The 19,178-nt window shown below is 42.1% G+C and overlaps 1 protein-coding gene across 1 annotated transcript; it reads left to right on the top strand.

The window, feature by feature from the left end:
• Window positions 1-16,599, top strand: LOC134677281 (zinc finger protein 433-like). The gene is made up of 15 exons (XM_063535714.1): window positions 1-264; window positions 1,709-1,837; window positions 2,986-3,633; window positions 4,850-4,984; window positions 5,975-6,102; window positions 8,787-8,861; window positions 10,222-10,351; window positions 10,494-10,625; window positions 10,768-10,899; window positions 11,704-11,901; window positions 12,262-12,368; window positions 13,357-13,420; window positions 13,990-14,091; window positions 14,950-15,048; window positions 16,190-16,599. The coding sequence occupies exons 1-15, from the start codon at window positions 118-120 to the stop codon at window positions 16,385-16,387; spliced, it is 2,424 nt and encodes an 807-aa protein (XP_063391784.1). The 5' UTR covers window positions 1-117; the 3' UTR covers window positions 16,388-16,599.
• The last annotated feature ends 2,579 nt before the right edge of the window (window positions 16,600-19,178 follow it).

Genomic DNA, 19,178 nt, shown 5'->3' with positions numbered 1-19,178 from the left:
TCATTTCTTCGCTTCATTTACTTGTTCATTTAATTGCATTTATTCTATGAAACAATGGCAAAAAGCGTACAAATTATATCTGAACAATATTAAATCTTGTTTGTGTAACGTGACATCATGGATATAACACATAATGCAGATGACAAGTCGTCAAATGAGGACGCTTTGTTATGCTGCCGCGCTTGCCTGTCGACCGATGGGCGATTGTACAACATGTATGAATACAAGCTTGCTGACGCGTTCGCTCACATCACAGGGACTCCTGTAAGTGTTCACTGCAAGATATGGATTTTCTGTTGAATTGTATATATATATATATATATAAATATTATACACCTTATCACCCTCTCTCACACATCATTTAAATTAGGTATAGTTACTGTTACCCACTCTTTTGGAAGCCCCAAGATACAGGCTCAGCCTAGTTTGGGGCTTGCGGACACCTTTGTGCATGCGTATGTTATTATTATAAATAAAAATTATTCTTATTAAAATGTTGTTAACGTAATGCTGATTAACATTGTCTCATTTTTCGTTGTAGGGTTCCGTACCCAAAGGGTAAAAACGGGACCCTATTACTAAGACTCTTCTGTCCGTCTGTCCGTCCGCCTGTCTGTCTGTCACCAGGCTGTATCAGGCAACAGACATACTATCATGGTTCATGAGATACATCCTGGTGACAGACAGACGGACAGTGGAGTCTTAGTAATAAGATCTCGTTTTTAGCCATTGGGTACGGAACCCTAATAAGATAAATCATAATAAACAGATTATCTATCTATAAAGAAAATTTCTCGAATAACTAGTTAGGGGACCCCTGTTCATACTGTTTTATATAAAAGTTTATGTTCCCACCTCGACTTCATGTATGTTCCCACTGTTAAACCCATTTTTATACACGGTGTAACATGAGTAAACCGAATAATTTTAACAGCGTATTCCTGATCATATTTAGAGACAAAAATGTCCTATAAACTTTTTTGATATTCGCCTAGTTTCAGAGATATTATTAATTTAAAAAAAAATAAGTTTTTATTGTTACATAGTGTAAAAGGCCTTTTTGATGGTGATGTTGCTGCTATGGGACGTAGTCTAAATATCCTTATTGATAGATGTCAAAAAGTGACAAGTAACACTTTGCAAAAAGTAGGTTCTACGAACAAAAAATGTAAAAATCAATTTTAAGTGACAAGTTTACCAGTAATATTTATTTTTTAAGTACAAATACATTCAAAAAATTGAAAAAACCAAACAAAAAAAAATTTTTTTTTGACGCAATTGACCTAAACTTATATTACATTTTTTACTTCTTTTGACCTCAGAAATGCGTGGTTAAAATTATTCGGTTTCCTCATGTTACACCGTGTATGTGCAAAAAATATTTTTTTTCAACTTGGAAATGCCGAGAAATAAACTTTCACATTTCACAGACTACTTCTTACTTTTTTTATGTTAACATGTTGCTAACTGTATAGAACCTGAAATAAATGAATTATGTTTGTTTGTTTTAATTTTAATAATTTTATTTAATACAATTTTCTCAATTTCATGAAGACCGAGAAAGAGCATGGGTGGGATGACATGGATGCATTCCAGTGGGATTGGGTTATCTTGCTCAGCACAGGGAGGATTGGAAAGGGAGAGGGGAGGCCTTTGCCCAGCAGTGGGACACACACATAGGCTAATAAAAATAAAAAAATAATTGCAGGTAGTGAAAGACAGGAGGCCACAGCACCTGTGCGCGTACTGCGGCGCGCGGCTGCTGAAATGCGCAACTTTCAGGGAAATGTGTCTGGAGGCACAGCAAACGCTCACACTGGTGTTACTTAAGGAAAAGGTAAGCTCTTCTCTATGGAAATTAAGTTATTAACCTTTTGGACGCCAATGACCGATATATCCGCACCGCAGGTTCAACGCCAAAGACCGATTAATCGGTCACAGACCACATAGCAACATAGATCTACGTGCATAATTGCATATGCATAAAGTTCAGTTTCAATTTTGACACTTGGCTGACGTGGTCTGTGTGGCAGCTTTTGTGTTTGACATGGCGTCGAAATAGTACATTTCGATGCTAGTGCGGAAGGTATGTCATTACTTCACGAGTACCGAGATATCTTGCCACGAGCCGCAGGCGAGTGGCAAGACTCGGGACGAGTGAAGAATGACATTTCCGCACGTGTATCGAACGACGTTTTTTAATACAGTTGCGAAAAAATAAGAAAAACATTGTTAATCGTACACTAAACAAAAGTGGTAACAGTGACAGCTCGGTTAGACGTCGTCTTTAAGTATATTATATCTATGGGCGTTTGGCAGCTATTCCGTTCCATTCAGTCAACTTATTAAGAACGGAATTTTCAATATTGAATATTAAAAAATAAACGTGTTATAATGATGAAGAGGTAAGTAATTAAATATGAAATATGTAATATTTTTCGTATTTTTACATTAACGGTAGGTTTTTATGCTGATTACGACGTTTAAAGGAAACTAATATTAACACGTACTCATCAATAAGTAGTCGTGAATTGGAACAAGTATAAATTTAAAAAAATTGGAAAAGTAAAAAGCACTAGTTCGAGATAACCAACTTTCCGCACGCTAAACAGCTACGTAAAGTAGCACTTTTTGAGCAACTGTATTAAAAAGGTTATTAATTATATAGCATCTAGTCATGCTCAAAAAGATTTCGCAAAGTCAATTTCGTAATTGATCCTAGTAATAGAGAAAATAAAATGAAATATAAAACTGTATAGATATAGTAGTGTCACTGTGACTACATAAAAATACTAATCGAAATACTTCATAAAAATAACATGATTTGTTGAAGTTAACCCTTCCTATGCCTATGTCAAAAAATTTGCACTGAATTAATAACCTTGAAACTGTAAATTACAGTCCAAAATGTATGGTACGGATACTGGACGAGGCATACAACTTTAATACATTTAACAACTTTATTATTTTACAATTTCTTTCTAGTTGGATACACAAAATATTAGCAGAATAAAGCCTCCATCCACCCACCATCTCACAATTACCAACGTCGAAACCACAGACTATATAGACGCTCCAGCAGACGACATCAAACATGAACCTGACATAGATAATATAGACATAGTAGACATAGACGGTATCATAGGCAAGACTGACATGAAAGAAGAAGTTGAAAAAACTGACGATAAAAGACCAGTTAGGAATAGGAAAAGAAAAATTGGAACGAAGAAAAACCAAGCGATTAAAATTAAAAACAATGATGAACCCGAAGTCAGTCTTTCAGATACTAAAATTAAAATGGAAATCGAAATTGAGCGGCTCAATTATGATGAATATGATGGAGTAGAAACTAAGAAAGAAGATATTGAATCTGATGATAATGATGATATTGATGATGTTGATAGTGATAACGATTTCTTAATTGCTAAGACTCCAGTGAAAAGAAAAGCAGTTAAAAAGAGAGTGGCATTAAAAAAAGAAGCAAAGAAAGATACAAAGAGAGGGGGAGAAGTGAAAAGGAAAAGGAAGGAGGGTAAAAGGAAGTTCAGGGATCCGGCCAACGACAACATGCCTATATTCGATTTTGCTAAATTTGAGAACGCACATGCAGTTAAAATTGTAGTTTTAACTAAGGTAAGGTTCACGACAGTAGGGTAATTCGCCAGTAACTGGCCACCCTAAACTAAAAATGAATTCTATTCACCTATAAACAGAATTAATTTCAGTATAAGGTAGCTAGTTATTGAAAACTGCCCAGTTATTGAAACTAAAAAGAATTCTGTTTATAGGTGAATAGAAATGATTTTTAGTTTAGGGTGGCCAGTTATGGCGAATGACCCTACGTGAAAAAAAAAGCTTTTACTTAACTTGCAAGTTAAGTATGTTTGTACAGTCGCCATCAGATATATCGGAGCGGCCAAGGTGCTCACAAATATCCGAACACGCCTCTATTGTCCAGGCGTCAGAGTACGAGAGTCAGATATTTTTGAGCACCCCGGCCGCTCCGATATATATATATATAGATATCTAATGGCGACTTTGACCCGTATCCCGGTTTCTGACAAAGCTGAAAATTTGCATACATATGTAAATTGAATGACAATGCAATATTAAGCATGCAAGCAATGCAAGCAATGCAAGTTTAGGGTGGCCAGTTATGGCGAATGACCCTACGTGAAAAAAAAAGCTTTTACTTAACTTGCAAGTTAAGTATGTTTGTACAGTCGCCATCAGATATATCGGAGCGGCCAAGGTGCTCACAAATATCCGAACACGCCTCTATTGTCCAGGCGTCAGAGTACGAGAGTCAGATATTTTTGAGAACCCCGGCCGCTCCGATATATATATATATATATATAGATATCTAATGGCGACTTTGACTTTGACCCGTATCCCGGTTTCTGACAAAGCTGAAAATTTGCATATGTAAATTGAATGACAATGCAATATTAAGGTGCCAGTGGCACCAGCTGATCTGATGATGGAGACAGGAGGTGGCCATGGGAACTCTGTGATGAAACAACGCAGCCTAATGGGATTGGCCGGTCAAAGTATTTAGCAGATGGCGCTAGCATAGCTTGCCCTGTTAATCTCTAGAATTGTGTCAAATTTTTGATTTTTTTATGCCCTGGATGCTAGCCCTTTAAGCCAAATCTCATAGAAGAGAGGCAAGCTATGATGGCGCCATCTATGCAAACCTTTGACTGTTGCCAACCCCATTGTGTTTCGGTTTTTTAGAATTGTCAGTTCTGTTTACAGAAAAGTACAGTCAGCGATAAAAGCTTTTATTAAAAAACATTGAAAAAGATCATAATTTTGTAAGTATTTTATGGAGAGTTTATATGTGTAGGAAGAGCAAATGGAAGAGATAAACCTGCGGAAGAAAACTAGGAATTTTTTGGAGTCCAATTTTCGGTGTGACGACTGCGGGAGAGGGTTTGACGCGGACGCGGCCTACAACAACCATCTGCTGCGGCACAGTCCTGTAAGTTACATCGAAATTGCTATAAAAAAATATTTTATTTGTGTTCATTGACTACACTTGCACTGCACTTCCTACCTTTTGTAATGAAACACTTTCTTGATAACTTATTACTCATTTATTCCGAAACCAAATTGACTATATACGGGTCGGTGGAAAAATCTTAATAGCGCGAAGTAGCCGACAGAACAGCGACATCTACCGTGAAATTGGGCAACTATAAAAACTAAACATTACTACATTCAACAATTTGCATAAAATATGGTACAGTCACCTGAAATAATATGTTAATACGAGTATGTTACTCTTTGAAGGCCGCAAAAATATGTGACGCTTTTATGACTCTACAAATAAGATCGTGTCAGATCAATATCAGTGTCGGACCGTTTTGCTTTTTTTGATATTTTTGGTTTTTAAGACGCTATAGTCCGTTTTTTTTAGCATTAGAAAGAACTTCGCAGAAGTAAGCTTGTGCTTCCAAATCCGGCACTTTTAGCGGTAATAATTTGAAGTAAATTATATGTATTGACCATGCTACATTAGATAATTAAATAATTATTAACAATTAAAGAGCCTGATAAAAACTGCACGCTTGCTTCTGTGGAGTTCTTTCAAATGCTAAAAATGACGAACTATAGAGCCCTCCAAAAATGGCCAAAATGGCCTCATTGACTGCCGCAATGAGAGGCGTAGTATTCAAAACTGATGCCAATTAGCCAAAAAAGCATAACGGTCCGACACAGATAATTTCATAATCATTTAGATTTCCAAATTTGGTTACGATTGGTTAAGTTTTGGAGGAGGAAACAGTCGAGTACGAAACCTCGATATTTGAGATTTTTACGCAGGATTTTTCGCCTTGTCCTTATCGCACTAGTTTTAGGAGCCGCTTCCGTTAGCGAGACGGGTATCTTCCGTTAGCGAGACGGGTATATTTACCTAAAATATTTAAAAGTCAGCTCCTGTTTCGTCTTAAAATAACTTTAATTTCAGAGCGAGGGGCAATACCCCTGTGAGATATGTGGCATGCGCTTCAAGCTAAAATGCATGTGCCAGCGCCATCAGGACGTGCACCGACTCAAGTTCATATGCAACGAGTGCAGCTACGTGTCCAGAGACAGGTCAGTTTTTAACCTTTTGGACGCCAATGACCGATATATCCGCACCGAAGGTCCAACGCCAAAAACGGATTAATCGGTCACAGACCACAGAGCAACATAGACCTCCGTGCATATTCAAATTTTGTTTTATGCTGGATATTATTTTTAAGACTACTTGCTCCGCGCTGTGTTTTTTATTGTTCTTAATGTTTTTATTTCTAAATTAAGGATTAAGTTTAAGGAACCACTGAAAATCAGCGTCGTTGCACTATGTGCTCCGACACATACTGAGTGGTATCCTCTTTGAGACAAGTTATAAAACCATGTCTTAGATATTTAATATCTGTTAATCTTAAGATTGTTGTGTCAAATAAATTCATTTCATTTCATTTTGATATGCATACAGTTTAATTTCAGTTTTGACACTTCGGTAGCGTGGCGTCCGAGTGACAGCTTTTGTGTTTGACACGGCGTCGAATAGGTTAACCGACTTCAAAATGAAGGAGGTTACAAATTCGTAGGTCTTTTTTTATAGCTGCGTTCTGGATATATTTTAACTTCCATGCATAAATATAATATAATTTGTTGATACATTGATTCCTGTATAGACATACCGGGTGTGGCCTGTAATATGAGCAAAAAATGTAACTGTAGGCTGTACTCCTCATACTGATAAACATTTGTTCAGCGACTTTAAAAAATAACTTGTGGTTTGATTTTTAATACACTTTTAAGTTTATTCTAAGACGCAATGTATTGCGAATTTTGTTATGTTTAAGGCGTGACAAGCTAGCAATGATATGGCGTGGCGATGGCGTCCATTGAAGATAATATTTATTTTGTTTGAAAAAAAAATTTTTTTAAAAGTTGATCAGCAAAAATATCACCGTTTGAGGAGTACAATCTATGTGTTAATTATTTGCTCGTGTTACATGCCACACCCGATATAAGATGAAAAAAGTCTAAGGAAAAAACGTGCCTCGGAAATCAAGAGAAAGTCATTCTCGGCTAGATGGCGTTGACACCGTTTGATATTTATACGTATCAGTGAAAGAACATTTTTAGTTTTAATTGTATCGATAGATGGCAGTAAATTTACTGTGACTACAATATTTGATGATGCTGATGACCGATTTCGGCCACAGCGACTGTGTGCTCTGGAGTAGGCAATTTTTAACTCGTGTTATTAGAGTGTAGCTGATCCACTCTCTGGTGCGCCCTTAAGTGGCTCACGTAGGTACCCTATCTTCTTGCTAAATACTCGAGCGCATTTTGGGCACGTCAGCACACCACATGTATGTAGGAAATTGAGGTTCGCGGCCGAGCCTTAAGCTCATTTCGTTTTTAGGGTTCCGTACCCAAAGGGTAAAACGGGACCCTATTACTAAAACTCCGCTGTCCGTCCGTCTGTCACCAAGCTGTATCGCATGAACCGTGATAGCTAGACAGTTGAAATTTTCACAGATGATGTATTTCTGTTGCCCCTATAACAACAAATGCTAAAAAGTACGGAACCCTTGGTGGGCGAGTCCGACTCGCACTTGACCGGTTTTTTTTACACAAAATTCGAAAAAAGGTACTATGACAGTAACCCTCTATACCAGCGGTCGGCAACCTTTTAGCAGCCAAGGGCCACATAGTAGTTAACGAAGTTGACGCGGGCCGCACTTTGCTAATATTTGTGACTTTGTAGTTTGTCAATATTACATACAAAACAGCCAGGGAGGCTCGCGGGCCGCTTGTTGCCGACCGCTGCTCTATACTATCCAACTAATCCCTGCCGCTTCTTTTCGCCATCGCCCTACGCGACAACATTACCATCTTCATTACTTGGATGCAGGACCGGATTAACCCTAAGTCAAAGTAGGCAACTGCCTAGGGGCCCCGCCTCGGCTTGGGGGCCCCGCCTCGGCTAGGGGGCCCCGGCGACTCAGCGCGCACCAAATCAAATTTTGTTCTATAGGCTCAAAATTCATGAGTAAATTTTTTATTATTAGGCCCGATGAAGATCGATACCCGGCCTTTTAACACGGTTTCACAATTTGCGATATTGTCAAGAATTGACTGTAGGGGGCCCTGAGCTTCGCACTGCCTAGGGGCCCCGACATGCTTAATCCGGCCCTTCTTGGATGGTTGGCAGTCCTCAACTGTGCGTTTCTCCAGAAACTTCCTGCCTCGCACAGCCAAACTGCGGAATGAACTGTCGCCTGCGGCATTTCCGGACCGATACGACCTTCAAACCTTCAAGAAAAGAGCGCACTCCCATCTTAAAGGCCGGCAACCGCTTCCGTGTGCTCGTTTGCCTCCTATATCTTAAAAAACCGGGCAAGTGCGAGTCGGACTCGCGCATGAAGGGTTCCGTACCATAAAGCAAAAAAAAAAACGGAAAAAATGCAAAAAGAAAACGGTCACCCATCCAAGTACTGACCACGCCCTACGTTGCTTAACTTCGGTCAAAAATCAAGTTTGCTGTATGGGAGCCCCACTTAAATCTTTATTTTATTCTGTTTTTAGTATTTTTTGTTATAGCGGCAACAGAAATACATCATCTGTGATAATTTCAACTGTCTAGCTATCACGGTTCGTGAGATACAGCCTGGTGACAGACAGACGGACGGACGGACGGACGGACAGCGAAGTCTTAGTAATAGGGTCCCGTTTTACCCTTTGGGTACGGAACCCTAAAAAATGTATTCTCTTTGCAGGTACCAAGCGAGGCGGCACCACGCTATGCACACGGGTAAGACGTACGAGTGCCAACACTGCGGGAAAGTTTTCAAGTAAGTATTCTTTGGTGTATTTTGTCCCTATTATCACCCATCTGAATGACCTTATGCACCTGAAGATTAAGGACCCTTCTGTGATGGAAAGCCACATATTATTCAATCAGTAAATCGTCGGGCGACAAGCAAAAGTCACTAAGTACCAGCACAAGTTCATAGCGAGCGATGAAGGGTCTGCCACAAGCCTGTCGTATCGGGGTCGGGGTGACCCGAGACTCAGATCAGGTTAATTGTTGTGTTTGTGTACGTCTTAATTTAATCATATCATATTTTATTATGTAATTAGTTTTAAATATTTTAATCACATATGGATTCTTATTTCTGGAATAAATAATTTCATTCATTCATTCATTCATAGCCATAGTGAACCATATTAGTACTGAAAGAAGGTCGATTTTTGTTTAATTTTTTTTTAGTAATTAGTGACTTTTGCTTGTCACCTGACGAAATATTTTTTTGGTTGGCAAAGATAGCTGGAAAAGTGTATGGACACATAAATGGAGTTTATTCGTAAAGCGGCCATGCAGTTTGGCAGCTGAGTGTACTTTAGACGTCGAAGTGCAAGAATAGTTTCGCGAGCGCGTTGATGTCTTTTACATAGTTAAGTGTCTAGCGATTCTTAACTATAGTCTGTACCTTTAGGTATTTAAACTATTTAAAGAGTAAACAAAATCTAAAGTTGAGGGTAGATGAAAACATTACATGATCAAATAATGTAGGTCAAAGTCAAGTCGTTCAGTGACTGATTCAAGTGGTTTTGTATTTGGTTGGTTAATCAATGTTATAACTACCCGAAAATGTACAAATTATTTGTTTACTTTTATTTGAGTACTTAAAGCACAGAATAAGTAATAGTATAATCATACAGAACGGCCACGCCCCGCCCCGCCCCGACTCGCATTACCTCGCCCCGCGACTGGCCGCGACATGAATCTGGCGGACTTCTGGCGTCCTCTCAATAAAGCGACTTACCCACACATACACAATGACGCGTGTACAGACGTGCCGCGCACACATATAAACGCAAATGATTTTTGGTGTATGGCTGTGCCTAAAGCAGTGGGGAGACACTCCTGACTTCGGTCGAACTCGGCTCCTTTCGGCTCAGCATTGCTCCGAGCAATTATTAGGGTTGGCACCACTTGACTTCCTTGTGCGTGCACGACCACAGATAAGATAATCACTTGAATTTTGACAACCCTAAATAGCCGAAAGGGATAGTGCTATATATTAGAAAGGGATAGCATGATTCGACCCTGAATCGCTGTCAAACTTCGGGTTTGTAGGAAGTGTCCTTTCTGTACGGTAGTATCTTCTGTGCCTAAAGATACAGAGTATAAATAGTGTTCTTTCTCAGTAAAAGTTCGACGTATCTGTCGCACGTGCGGATGGCGCACCCCGCGCTGAACGCCGCATGCGACGTGTGCGGGGAGACGTTCGTGGGACAACTGGGACTGAAGCTGCACAAGAGCAGGGCGCATGCTGAGGTGAGTGGGACGGGTGTACATCTCTCTCGGTCACACGCGTGGCGCACCCCGCGCTGAACGCCGCATGCGACGTGTGCGGGGAGACGTTCGTGGGACAACTGGGACTGAAGCTGCACAAGAGCAGGGCGCATGCTGAGGTGAGTGGGACGGGTGTACATCTCTCTCGGTCACACGCGTGGCGCACCCCGCGCTGAACGCCGCATGCGACGTGTGCGGGGAGACGTTCGTGGGACAACTGGGACTGAAGCTGCACAAGAGCAGGGCGCATGCTGAGGTGAGTGGGACGGGTGTACATCTCTCTCGGTCACACGCGTGGCGCACCCCGCGCTGAACGCCGCATGCGACGTGTGCGGGGAGACGTTCGTGGGACAACTGGGACTGAAGCTGCACAAGAGCAGGGCGCATGCTGAGGTGAGTGGGACGGGTGTACATCTCTCTCGGTCACACGCGTGGCGCACCCCGCGCTGAACGCCGCATGCGACGTGTGCGGGGAGACGTTCGTGGGACAACTGGGACTGAAGCTGCACAAGAGCAGGGCGCATGCTGAGGTGAGTGGGACGGGTGTACATCTCTCTCGGTCACACGCGTGGCGCACCCCGCGCTGAACGCCGCATGCGACGTGTGCGGGGAGACGTTCGTGGGACAACTGGGACTGCAGCTGCACAAGAGCAGGGCGCATGCTGAGGTGAGTGGGACGGGTGTACATCTCTCTCGGTCACACGCGTGGCGCACCCCGCGCTGAACGCCGCATGCGACGTGTGCGGGGAGACGTTCGTGGGACAACTGGGACTGCAGCTGCACAAGAGCAGGGCGCATGCTGAGGTGAGTGGGACGGGTGTACATCTCTCTCGGTCACACGCGTGGCGCACCCCGCGCTGAACGCCGCATGCGACGTGTGCGGGGAGACGTTCGTGGGACAACTGGGACTGCAGCTGCACAAGAGCAGGGCGCATGCTGAGGTGAGTGGTAGTAGGTTCTGCCATCTTGTGGGCTACATCGGAAGCATAAACGACACTTTTACGCCTCGCGCCAAAAATCTGACGCCTCCTATGCTGCCCCCTATAGTTCATGCACGGGGCCTATAAGTAGATTTAAAAAGAAAGTAAAAGTTTTCCCGCCAAACATTGTCTATGGAAATATAGTTTTAAAAAGTACATGTGATAGGCCTCCTCTATATTTCATATTTGTCTATTGCAAAACTTATTTAGTGACCTATGTAAACGTACACGTATAGTTTTTGATAATAATATAATGATAAGTCAGCTTCTTTACACTTTGACTTAAATGTGACGTATATGTTTGAGTTTATGAAAAAAGAAATGACCGCTTACATTTGTGTCTCCTTTCTTTAGAAACCGCAACAGTTTAAGTGCACGAGGTGCTCGGTAAACTTTATCAGCTTAGAAGCACTGAACAGACACACGGACACGGCCGGCGAGCACGGAGCCCTGCGGCCGTGCGAGCAGTGCGGCGAGAACTGTGCGAGCGAGCAGGCGCTACAGGAACATGTCATAGAGAGACATCCGAAACAAACCTATAACTGTTCAGAGGTTAGTTTTTTTTCTATTTCAACATGTCTGATGTGTATTATAGCAGGAGACACTCATGACTTCGGGAAAACTCGGCTCCGTTCGGCTCAGCAGTGCTCCGAGCAATTATTAAGGTTGGCACCACTTGACGTCCTTTTGTGTAACTCTAAATAGCCGAGAGGGATAGTGCCATACATTAGAGAGGGACAGCATGATTCGTCTCTGAACCGCTGTCAAACTTCGGTTTTGTTGGAAGTATCCTTTCTGTACAGTAGTACTATAATTTATTCTGTGAATATAGTGCGATTTCATATTGTAGAAATAAAATAAAATAGAAGAAATAATTTCCAAAACGAAATTGTTGTCATGTCATGTTTTTAGTGCGGCATGTCGTTCCCGAGTGCAGCGGCGTGCGAGTTGCATCACAAGCGGAAGCATTTAGGGCAGCGCTACACCGGCACCAAGATGGACCGCGCCATGCGCAAGCGGTTAATATTATTTTTATCAGATAAATACACTTTTAGGGTTCCGTACCTAAAGGGTAAAAACCGGTCAAGTGCGAGTCAGACTCGCGTACGAAGGGTTCCGTAACTTCCGTACCATTACGCAAAAAACGGCAAAAGAATCACGTTTGTTGTATGGGAGCCCCACTTAATTACTTATTATATTCTGTTTTAGTATTTTTTGTATTGCCGCTATAACAACAAACACTACCCTCGGTGCACGAGACAGACTCGCACTAGTTCGCTATTTTTTCATACAACATCAGATAAAACCAAAAAGGAAAAGTAAAAATAAAATTATGAAAACTTACTAATGAATTACTAAAAATGTGTTGTGGAAGAGAAAAGGCACTGGCTCACCATGACAATGTTTCCCTACTTCTGGGGTGTATGAGTAGGTACAGTCAGCAGCATAAGTTACTAAGCGGGCGAGGTGTTCAAAATTACCTCGACACGCTTTTTAAAGGTGTTATTTACACGCGTAGAAGATAACGTGCTAGTCAATCAGTGCTAACCCGTTATACTTACTGGCGTATTTTTTCCATGCAATTAGTAATATTTTGATTTTAATTAATATGGATTTCCGCAAAGTAACGCCTGATTCTATTCACTACGCTCTTATTCTCTTAATAATAAAGTTGGCGTCACGATCATTTTGAACACCTCGCCCGCTTAGCTACTTCTGCTGCTGACTGTACGTACACTGTATGCTCATTGTACGTGATGATTGTGTGTATGTTCATCATCATCATCATCATCTCAGCCATAAGACGTCTTGGACCTCCATTCGTACCGGTTGGAAGCGACCCGCATCCAGCGTCCTCCGGCGGCCTTAACAAGGTCGTCTGTCCATCTTGTGGGTGGACGTCCTACGCTGCGCTTGCTAGTCCGTGGTCTCCACTCGAGCACTTTTCGTCAGAAGTCGAAAAGAGTATATGTTAAATGTCAAAATTTTATTTTATTTTATTGAAAGGTACGCTCAGAAGCCGCAGCCGAAAGGGGTGTTCGTGTGTGAGCAGTGTGGGCGAGTCGCGAAGGTAAATTTAAAGTATATAAGCTATATAATATATGTAATAGGTTCTGTATGGAATACTCTCAAAAATTAAAGAATCTTGCGTATCGTCACAGCGATGGTTTATTTGCAACTGAACTGGCTTACATAGGCATCGATATTAATGTAACGGGTGACATGCATGTGTGTCCGTGCGTATATTTGTGTAAACAACTTGTCAATTAAGGTGCAGGGGGACAATTTCGACTGCGGGGTAATTTCATCCAATCAAAATATCTATGTTTTACATTATTAACTATAGAGTCACACACAATACATTTTATTCGCTATCTGGACATATATGCCACTCTAGTTAATAATGTGAAATATGGAAGATATTTAGATAAGTTGAAATTACTCTGCAGTCAAAATTGTCCCGCTGCACCTTACCAAAAAAGGTGTTATTTAAACGTCATAATTTCATAGATGTTTGACGTTTTATTTTATCATTATTATCCTAATTTGTCCAATCCTTTGATATAATATTTAAAACAGATACTAATAAAAGAATATTTTATTAACATAAAACATAGCATTTAACTAATATAACATTAGAACGCGACCCTGCTGCGTTACCACCAGCGCAGCCATCAGGAAGTGAAGCCGTTCGCTTGCAACATCTGCCCGAAGAGCTTCCCCTTGAAAACGGCGCTAGAGGTGAGCTATGAAGAAATAAGTTATGACAGTTTTCGCAGGTGTAGAGTTACTCCCATACACCTGCGAGCTATGTCATCTTCTGAGAAATGGTAAAGTCAGCAGCAGAAGTTGCTAAGCGGGCGAGGAGTTCAAAATTACCTTGACACGCTCTTGTTTTCTTAACAATAAAGTCGCGTCAAGATCATTTTGAGCACCTCGCTCGCTTAGCAACGTTTGCTGCTGACTGTACTCGAGTTAAGAATTAAGTTATTACATATGTCGCGGGTGTAGTTTCTCACTAGAGGGAGACCAAGATAACTCTGCAGCGATATTTATAGCACAGACGTGCAAGCGTTAAACGACATAATTTCTTTGAAGTTCGACGTTTAAAATAACACTTGCACGTCTGTGCTATGAAATCGCTGCAGAGTTATCTTGGTCTGACTCCACAGTTTCTCACTTTTAGGGAATACCTGTAAATTCTAATACAAGTAGGCTTAGCACGAGTGCACCGCGTCCTTTTCTAAATGTATTAATTAGAAAAGAACACCCGTGTCTATCTGTCGCGCGAATATGTAAATCATAGAAATCATGTACAATATATAGCTGGTCAAGCAAATATTGTCAGTAAAAAAAGGCGCGAAATTCAAATTTTCTATGGGGCGGTATCCCTTCGCGCCTACATTTTTCAAATTTGGCGCCTTTTCTACTGACAAGATCTGCTTGACCAAGTATAATATAATAGGCCTTTTCATCTGTGTCAGATGTTTTAAGCAGGGTGTTTTATTTTCATTTTAAGTTTTTTAATTTATTTTTTATTTTTAACATGTACAATATGTACATGTTAATCGATTGAATAATTTAATTGTGTGTGTGCAGGAGCATATCCGGTCGCACACGGGTGAGAAGCCTTACCAGTGTCCCGAGTGTCCGCTCGCCTTCAGCCTGAAGGGGAACTTCAACCGACACCACAAAACTGTGAGTCACTCATTAATATACACGGTGTAACATGAGGATGAGGATGTAGCGGTGGTGGCCGAGTGGATATGACGCCCGACTTTCAATCCGGAGGTCGCGGGTTCAAATCCTGGCTCGTACCAATGAGTTTTTCGGAACTTATGTACGAAATATTATTTGATATTTACCACTAGCTTTTCGGTGAAGGAAAACATCGTGAGGAAACCTACATACATCTGCGAAGAAATTCAAAGGTGTATGTGAAGTCCCCAATCCGCATTGGGCTAGCGTGGGGACTATAGCCCAAACCCTCTCGCGCATGAGAGGAGGCCTGTGCTCAGCAGTGGGACGTATATAGGCTGAAATGATGATGATGATGAACATGAGGAAACTGAATAATTTTAACCACGCATTTCTGAGGTCAAAAGAAGTAAAAATGTAATATGAGTTTAGGCAGGCGTGGCTAACTCCGGGATTTCGTCGCTTTGCTACAGGTAGCTAAAAGTACATCCGGTCCACAGTTCCACACCAATTTTGGTGGCTAGCCATAAGCCGCGCGTGGCGCTGTCGCCACCTAGCGGACATATCTGTGCTGATCGTGACAGACGCGTTTTGTTTGAGACTGAGTCTTCTGTACCTAGTACTATTATTTATTCCGTGCCTTTGCTATAGATGTGATAGGTTGTCCACCTGTCTCTATTAATCTTCTGGTGCTTTATTTCATGCATGGTATAAAATAATGTGATATTTCATAAGATTTCTAGAATAAATTGTAATTATTATGTGTGAGCTACGTTAAACTTTTGGCATTCAGTGGGTATCTAGTGATTAAAAATATGATTTGTGTTTGCCCGAATATTTGTTACTTAATCTGTTAGTAGTCGCGAAAATGACCCTTCTCTCCTACCCGCCAATTCTAATGATGAAAAAGGATAAATATTACTTACGATGGGGCGGGGCGGCATTCTCGCTATGGCACTTAAACCAGTCCATTGAGTACGAAGGCTACTGTTTGTTAAGTTAAGATTGTTTAAGAGTATCGAAAGGGTTGGAGTAAGAACTTAGAGTAAAATTAAGGTAATTGATTGTGCCAAGGACTTTGATTCATCACAATAATTTATTTTAAATACAGTCAAATACCCTATTGATTTTTTTTCCACAGGCGCACCAGGGGCTCCGCGCCAACGTCCCGTGCTCGATCTGCGGGCGCGTGTTCTCAACTAAAGCGGTGTTGCGCACGCACGTCAACACCGTGCACCACGGCCAGCCGTGGCCCAAGAGGGACCGCACCAAGCGGCCTAAGAGCGGCCACACCACGCCCAGTAGCGACATACTAGCGCTCGCTCATACTAAGCAATAGTTATTTTAACCGATTCGGGACTGATGACACGCCTGCCATGTCATCAATGTTTTTTACGTGTGGCGTATGACACGGGAGGAGTGTCATCATATTCTATGGCGCATGGCATGGCTGCCGTGTCATGAAATGATTGTTCCGCGCCACAGCCAAAAGTTTTCGAAAATGGAACACGCAACGAATCGGTTAACACATTCCGACTACTACATAACACACCGACTATCGGCAGTGGGGCACTCCTGACTTCGGTCGAGCTCGGCTCCGTTCGGCTCAGCATTGCTCCGAGCACCGTGCACCACGGCCAGCCGTGGCCCAAGAGGGACCGCACCAAGCGGCCCAAGAGCGGCCACACCACGCCCAGTAGCGACATACTAGCGCTCACTCAATCTAAGCAATACTTTAACACATTCAGTGCCGAAAACCCGACTATCGGGTATTTTCCGAGCCGAATCATGCTGTCCATTTCTAATATATGTCACAATCCCTTTCGGCTACTTAGGGTTGTCAAAATTCAAGTGATTATCTTATCTGTGGTCGTGCACGGAAAAGGACGTCAAGCGGTGTCAACCCTAATAACTGCTCGGAGCAATGCTGAGCCAAGCGAAGCCGAGTTTGGCCGAAGTCAGGAGTTTTGCACCCCTGCCGATAGTCGGGATCATGGTCCTACTGGTTTATACACGGTGTAACATGAGTAAACCGAATAATTTTAACAGCGTATTGTATGACGAAATTGTTGTGGCCTGGCGCAGCTGTCTTGTATAGCTGGATGGCAATGAATGTGTTAATTTTAATTTGGGGTTGCTCAGGCTGTCTGTCCACTGAATTAACCACTCGAACGCCCGTGTCAAAAATTTGGTACTGAATTAACACATTCAACACCAAGAACCCGACTGTCGGGTACACTGTTCGTAGCGACTACGCGCTACATACGGCGATACCGTGGCTACGCGCTACGGGCGTAACCCGTAGCACTTAGTGGTAATGAATGTGTTAATAAACCTTGGAATTGTAAATTGAAGTTCAAATTATCTGTGACGTACACGGGCCAAGGCGTTCGAAAGGGTAATAGCATTGGTTGTAATATCCGCTCCGCCTCAGTGGTCGCGCAGTCTTACATAAATTACGTTTAATCGTAAATATTTATATACATAATATAATATAGACACTAATAAAATTATAAAAATTTTACCTTCCAATAAAATTATTATTATGTTTCCTATCCACATCGGATATCTTCATTGAGAGAGTAACGCGATCGTTGACCAATGATGCCGCTAGCGTCTATGTAGTCGCTCCGCCCCACGCCGTGACGTAGTTCCGCTTCCACTTCCTGCGAACCGTTGCTCGCTTCCCGCTACTCGCCACCGCCATGTCATTGTTGAGGAGAAGTACCGTCGGCATAAAAGTAGCCTAGTAGCCTGCCAGGAAGGCATTACTCAGATATCCGATGTGGATAGGAAACATAATAATAATTTTATTGGAAGGTAAAATTTTTATATTATGTGTTCCGTACTCCACATCGGATATCTTCATTGAGACCTGTTTATTATCTCCTGGTGGCGAGTTAGCGGGCGCGCAAGCGATAGGGCTACACCTACTGTCATAGAACTCAGAGAAAGAATAAATATGTATACACCATATTGCAACCCATGAAATCACAGTGACTCGTTATAATGTGAATTACAGGAAATTGAGAATTGAAATTGTAATCTCAGGTTCGAATCTGACGTTAAACTGGTTTAAGAGAATTCTCATTCGAAATCGCATCCGATCCGCAGAATCTCGGCGAGTCATGTTCCCAATTAACATAAGCGAAAATATCGCTTTCCAGCCAATTTAGTTATTAAGTACATCGTGGATCAAAAGCAATCGTAGGCGAGGCCGGCTTGGATGAGACTGTGGCTGAAAGAAATAAGCGAAGTGTCCCCTAACATTTTGTGTAATTCTCGCAAGGTGACGTACCCAGACTACCTACTTATACTGGGTCTATACTTTATTCCGGAGCTTCTAAGAGTCCCGTCGGTAAGACACGTTATCTGGTTTAGAGCCGAATTTCGGACACAAAATAATAGCGTTAAAGTTATCTATGTAATTGCCCGGCCTACAGTGTAGTAGAGTAAGGTCATTGACCCTGCGGCCTGATGCTAACAGCAAAAGTGCGGCAGCTATTCTATCGTACTTCTTCTAACGTACCTAACGTTGTAGGGCTATTTAAATTAGGGCAAGTAGATGTCTCGCGTCCCAAGCTGGTGCTTTGGGAGGCGCTGGTCTCGCTATTAATGGCGTTGGAAGAAGGCATAGTGTCCGATAGTGGTTCATACACAGCACTTGTGAGAGGCTTATGAACGAGTATCGTTCTGAAAGCTAACATGGATAATAGAAATAGACGTCTGAGATAGCTCGCTACTTCACTGGATAGAGGTACCTGGCAGTTGATCTTATTTTTGATGCACCATAAAGACCGTTTCTACATTGTGGCCGTACATGCAGCCTAGACAAGGGGACGATCTAGGGGCTCCCGTTACTGTTTTCTATACAAACACAGTACCGCAATCGGGAATATCCGGTTCTTCTATATTAGTGAGACAGTGACAGTTGCGTTTCGTTCGCTACGTAGCGTTAAACCTTGGCATGTTATATGCATGCGCCAGTCACGCCAGTAGCGGACGTCACTCCTGATCCCGCCAGCTCGGTGTTGGAGCGTCCTATCTGACAGGAGCTACGCCTCATTCTTAAGGTCGTTGACTCGTAAGGGAGGGCGGTCTGACGTTGTGTTCACTAGGACCGCTAGTAA

This window comes from Cydia fagiglandana, chromosome 26, assembly GCF_963556715.1.
Source record: "Cydia fagiglandana chromosome 26, ilCydFagi1.1, whole genome shotgun sequence".
Lineage (NCBI taxonomy): Eukaryota > Metazoa > Arthropoda > Insecta > Lepidoptera > Tortricidae > Cydia > Cydia fagiglandana.
This window is presented reverse-complemented; position numbering and strand designations above follow the sequence as displayed.

Excerpts from the sequence above, each read along its gene's own strand:
- LOC134677281 (XM_063535714.1), top strand. The coding sequence starts at position 118 with ATGGATATAACACATAATGCAGATGACAAGTCGTCAAATGAGGACGCT. Across the intron at positions 265-1,708 it reads CTCACATCACAGGGACTCCT|GTAGTGAAAGACAGGAGGCC; the intron begins GTAAGTGTTCAC and ends AAATAATTGCAG. Across the intron at positions 10,900-11,703 it reads AGAGCAGGGCGCATGCTGAG|AAACCGCAACAGTTTAAGTG; the intron begins GTGAGTGGGACG and ends TCCTTTCTTTAG.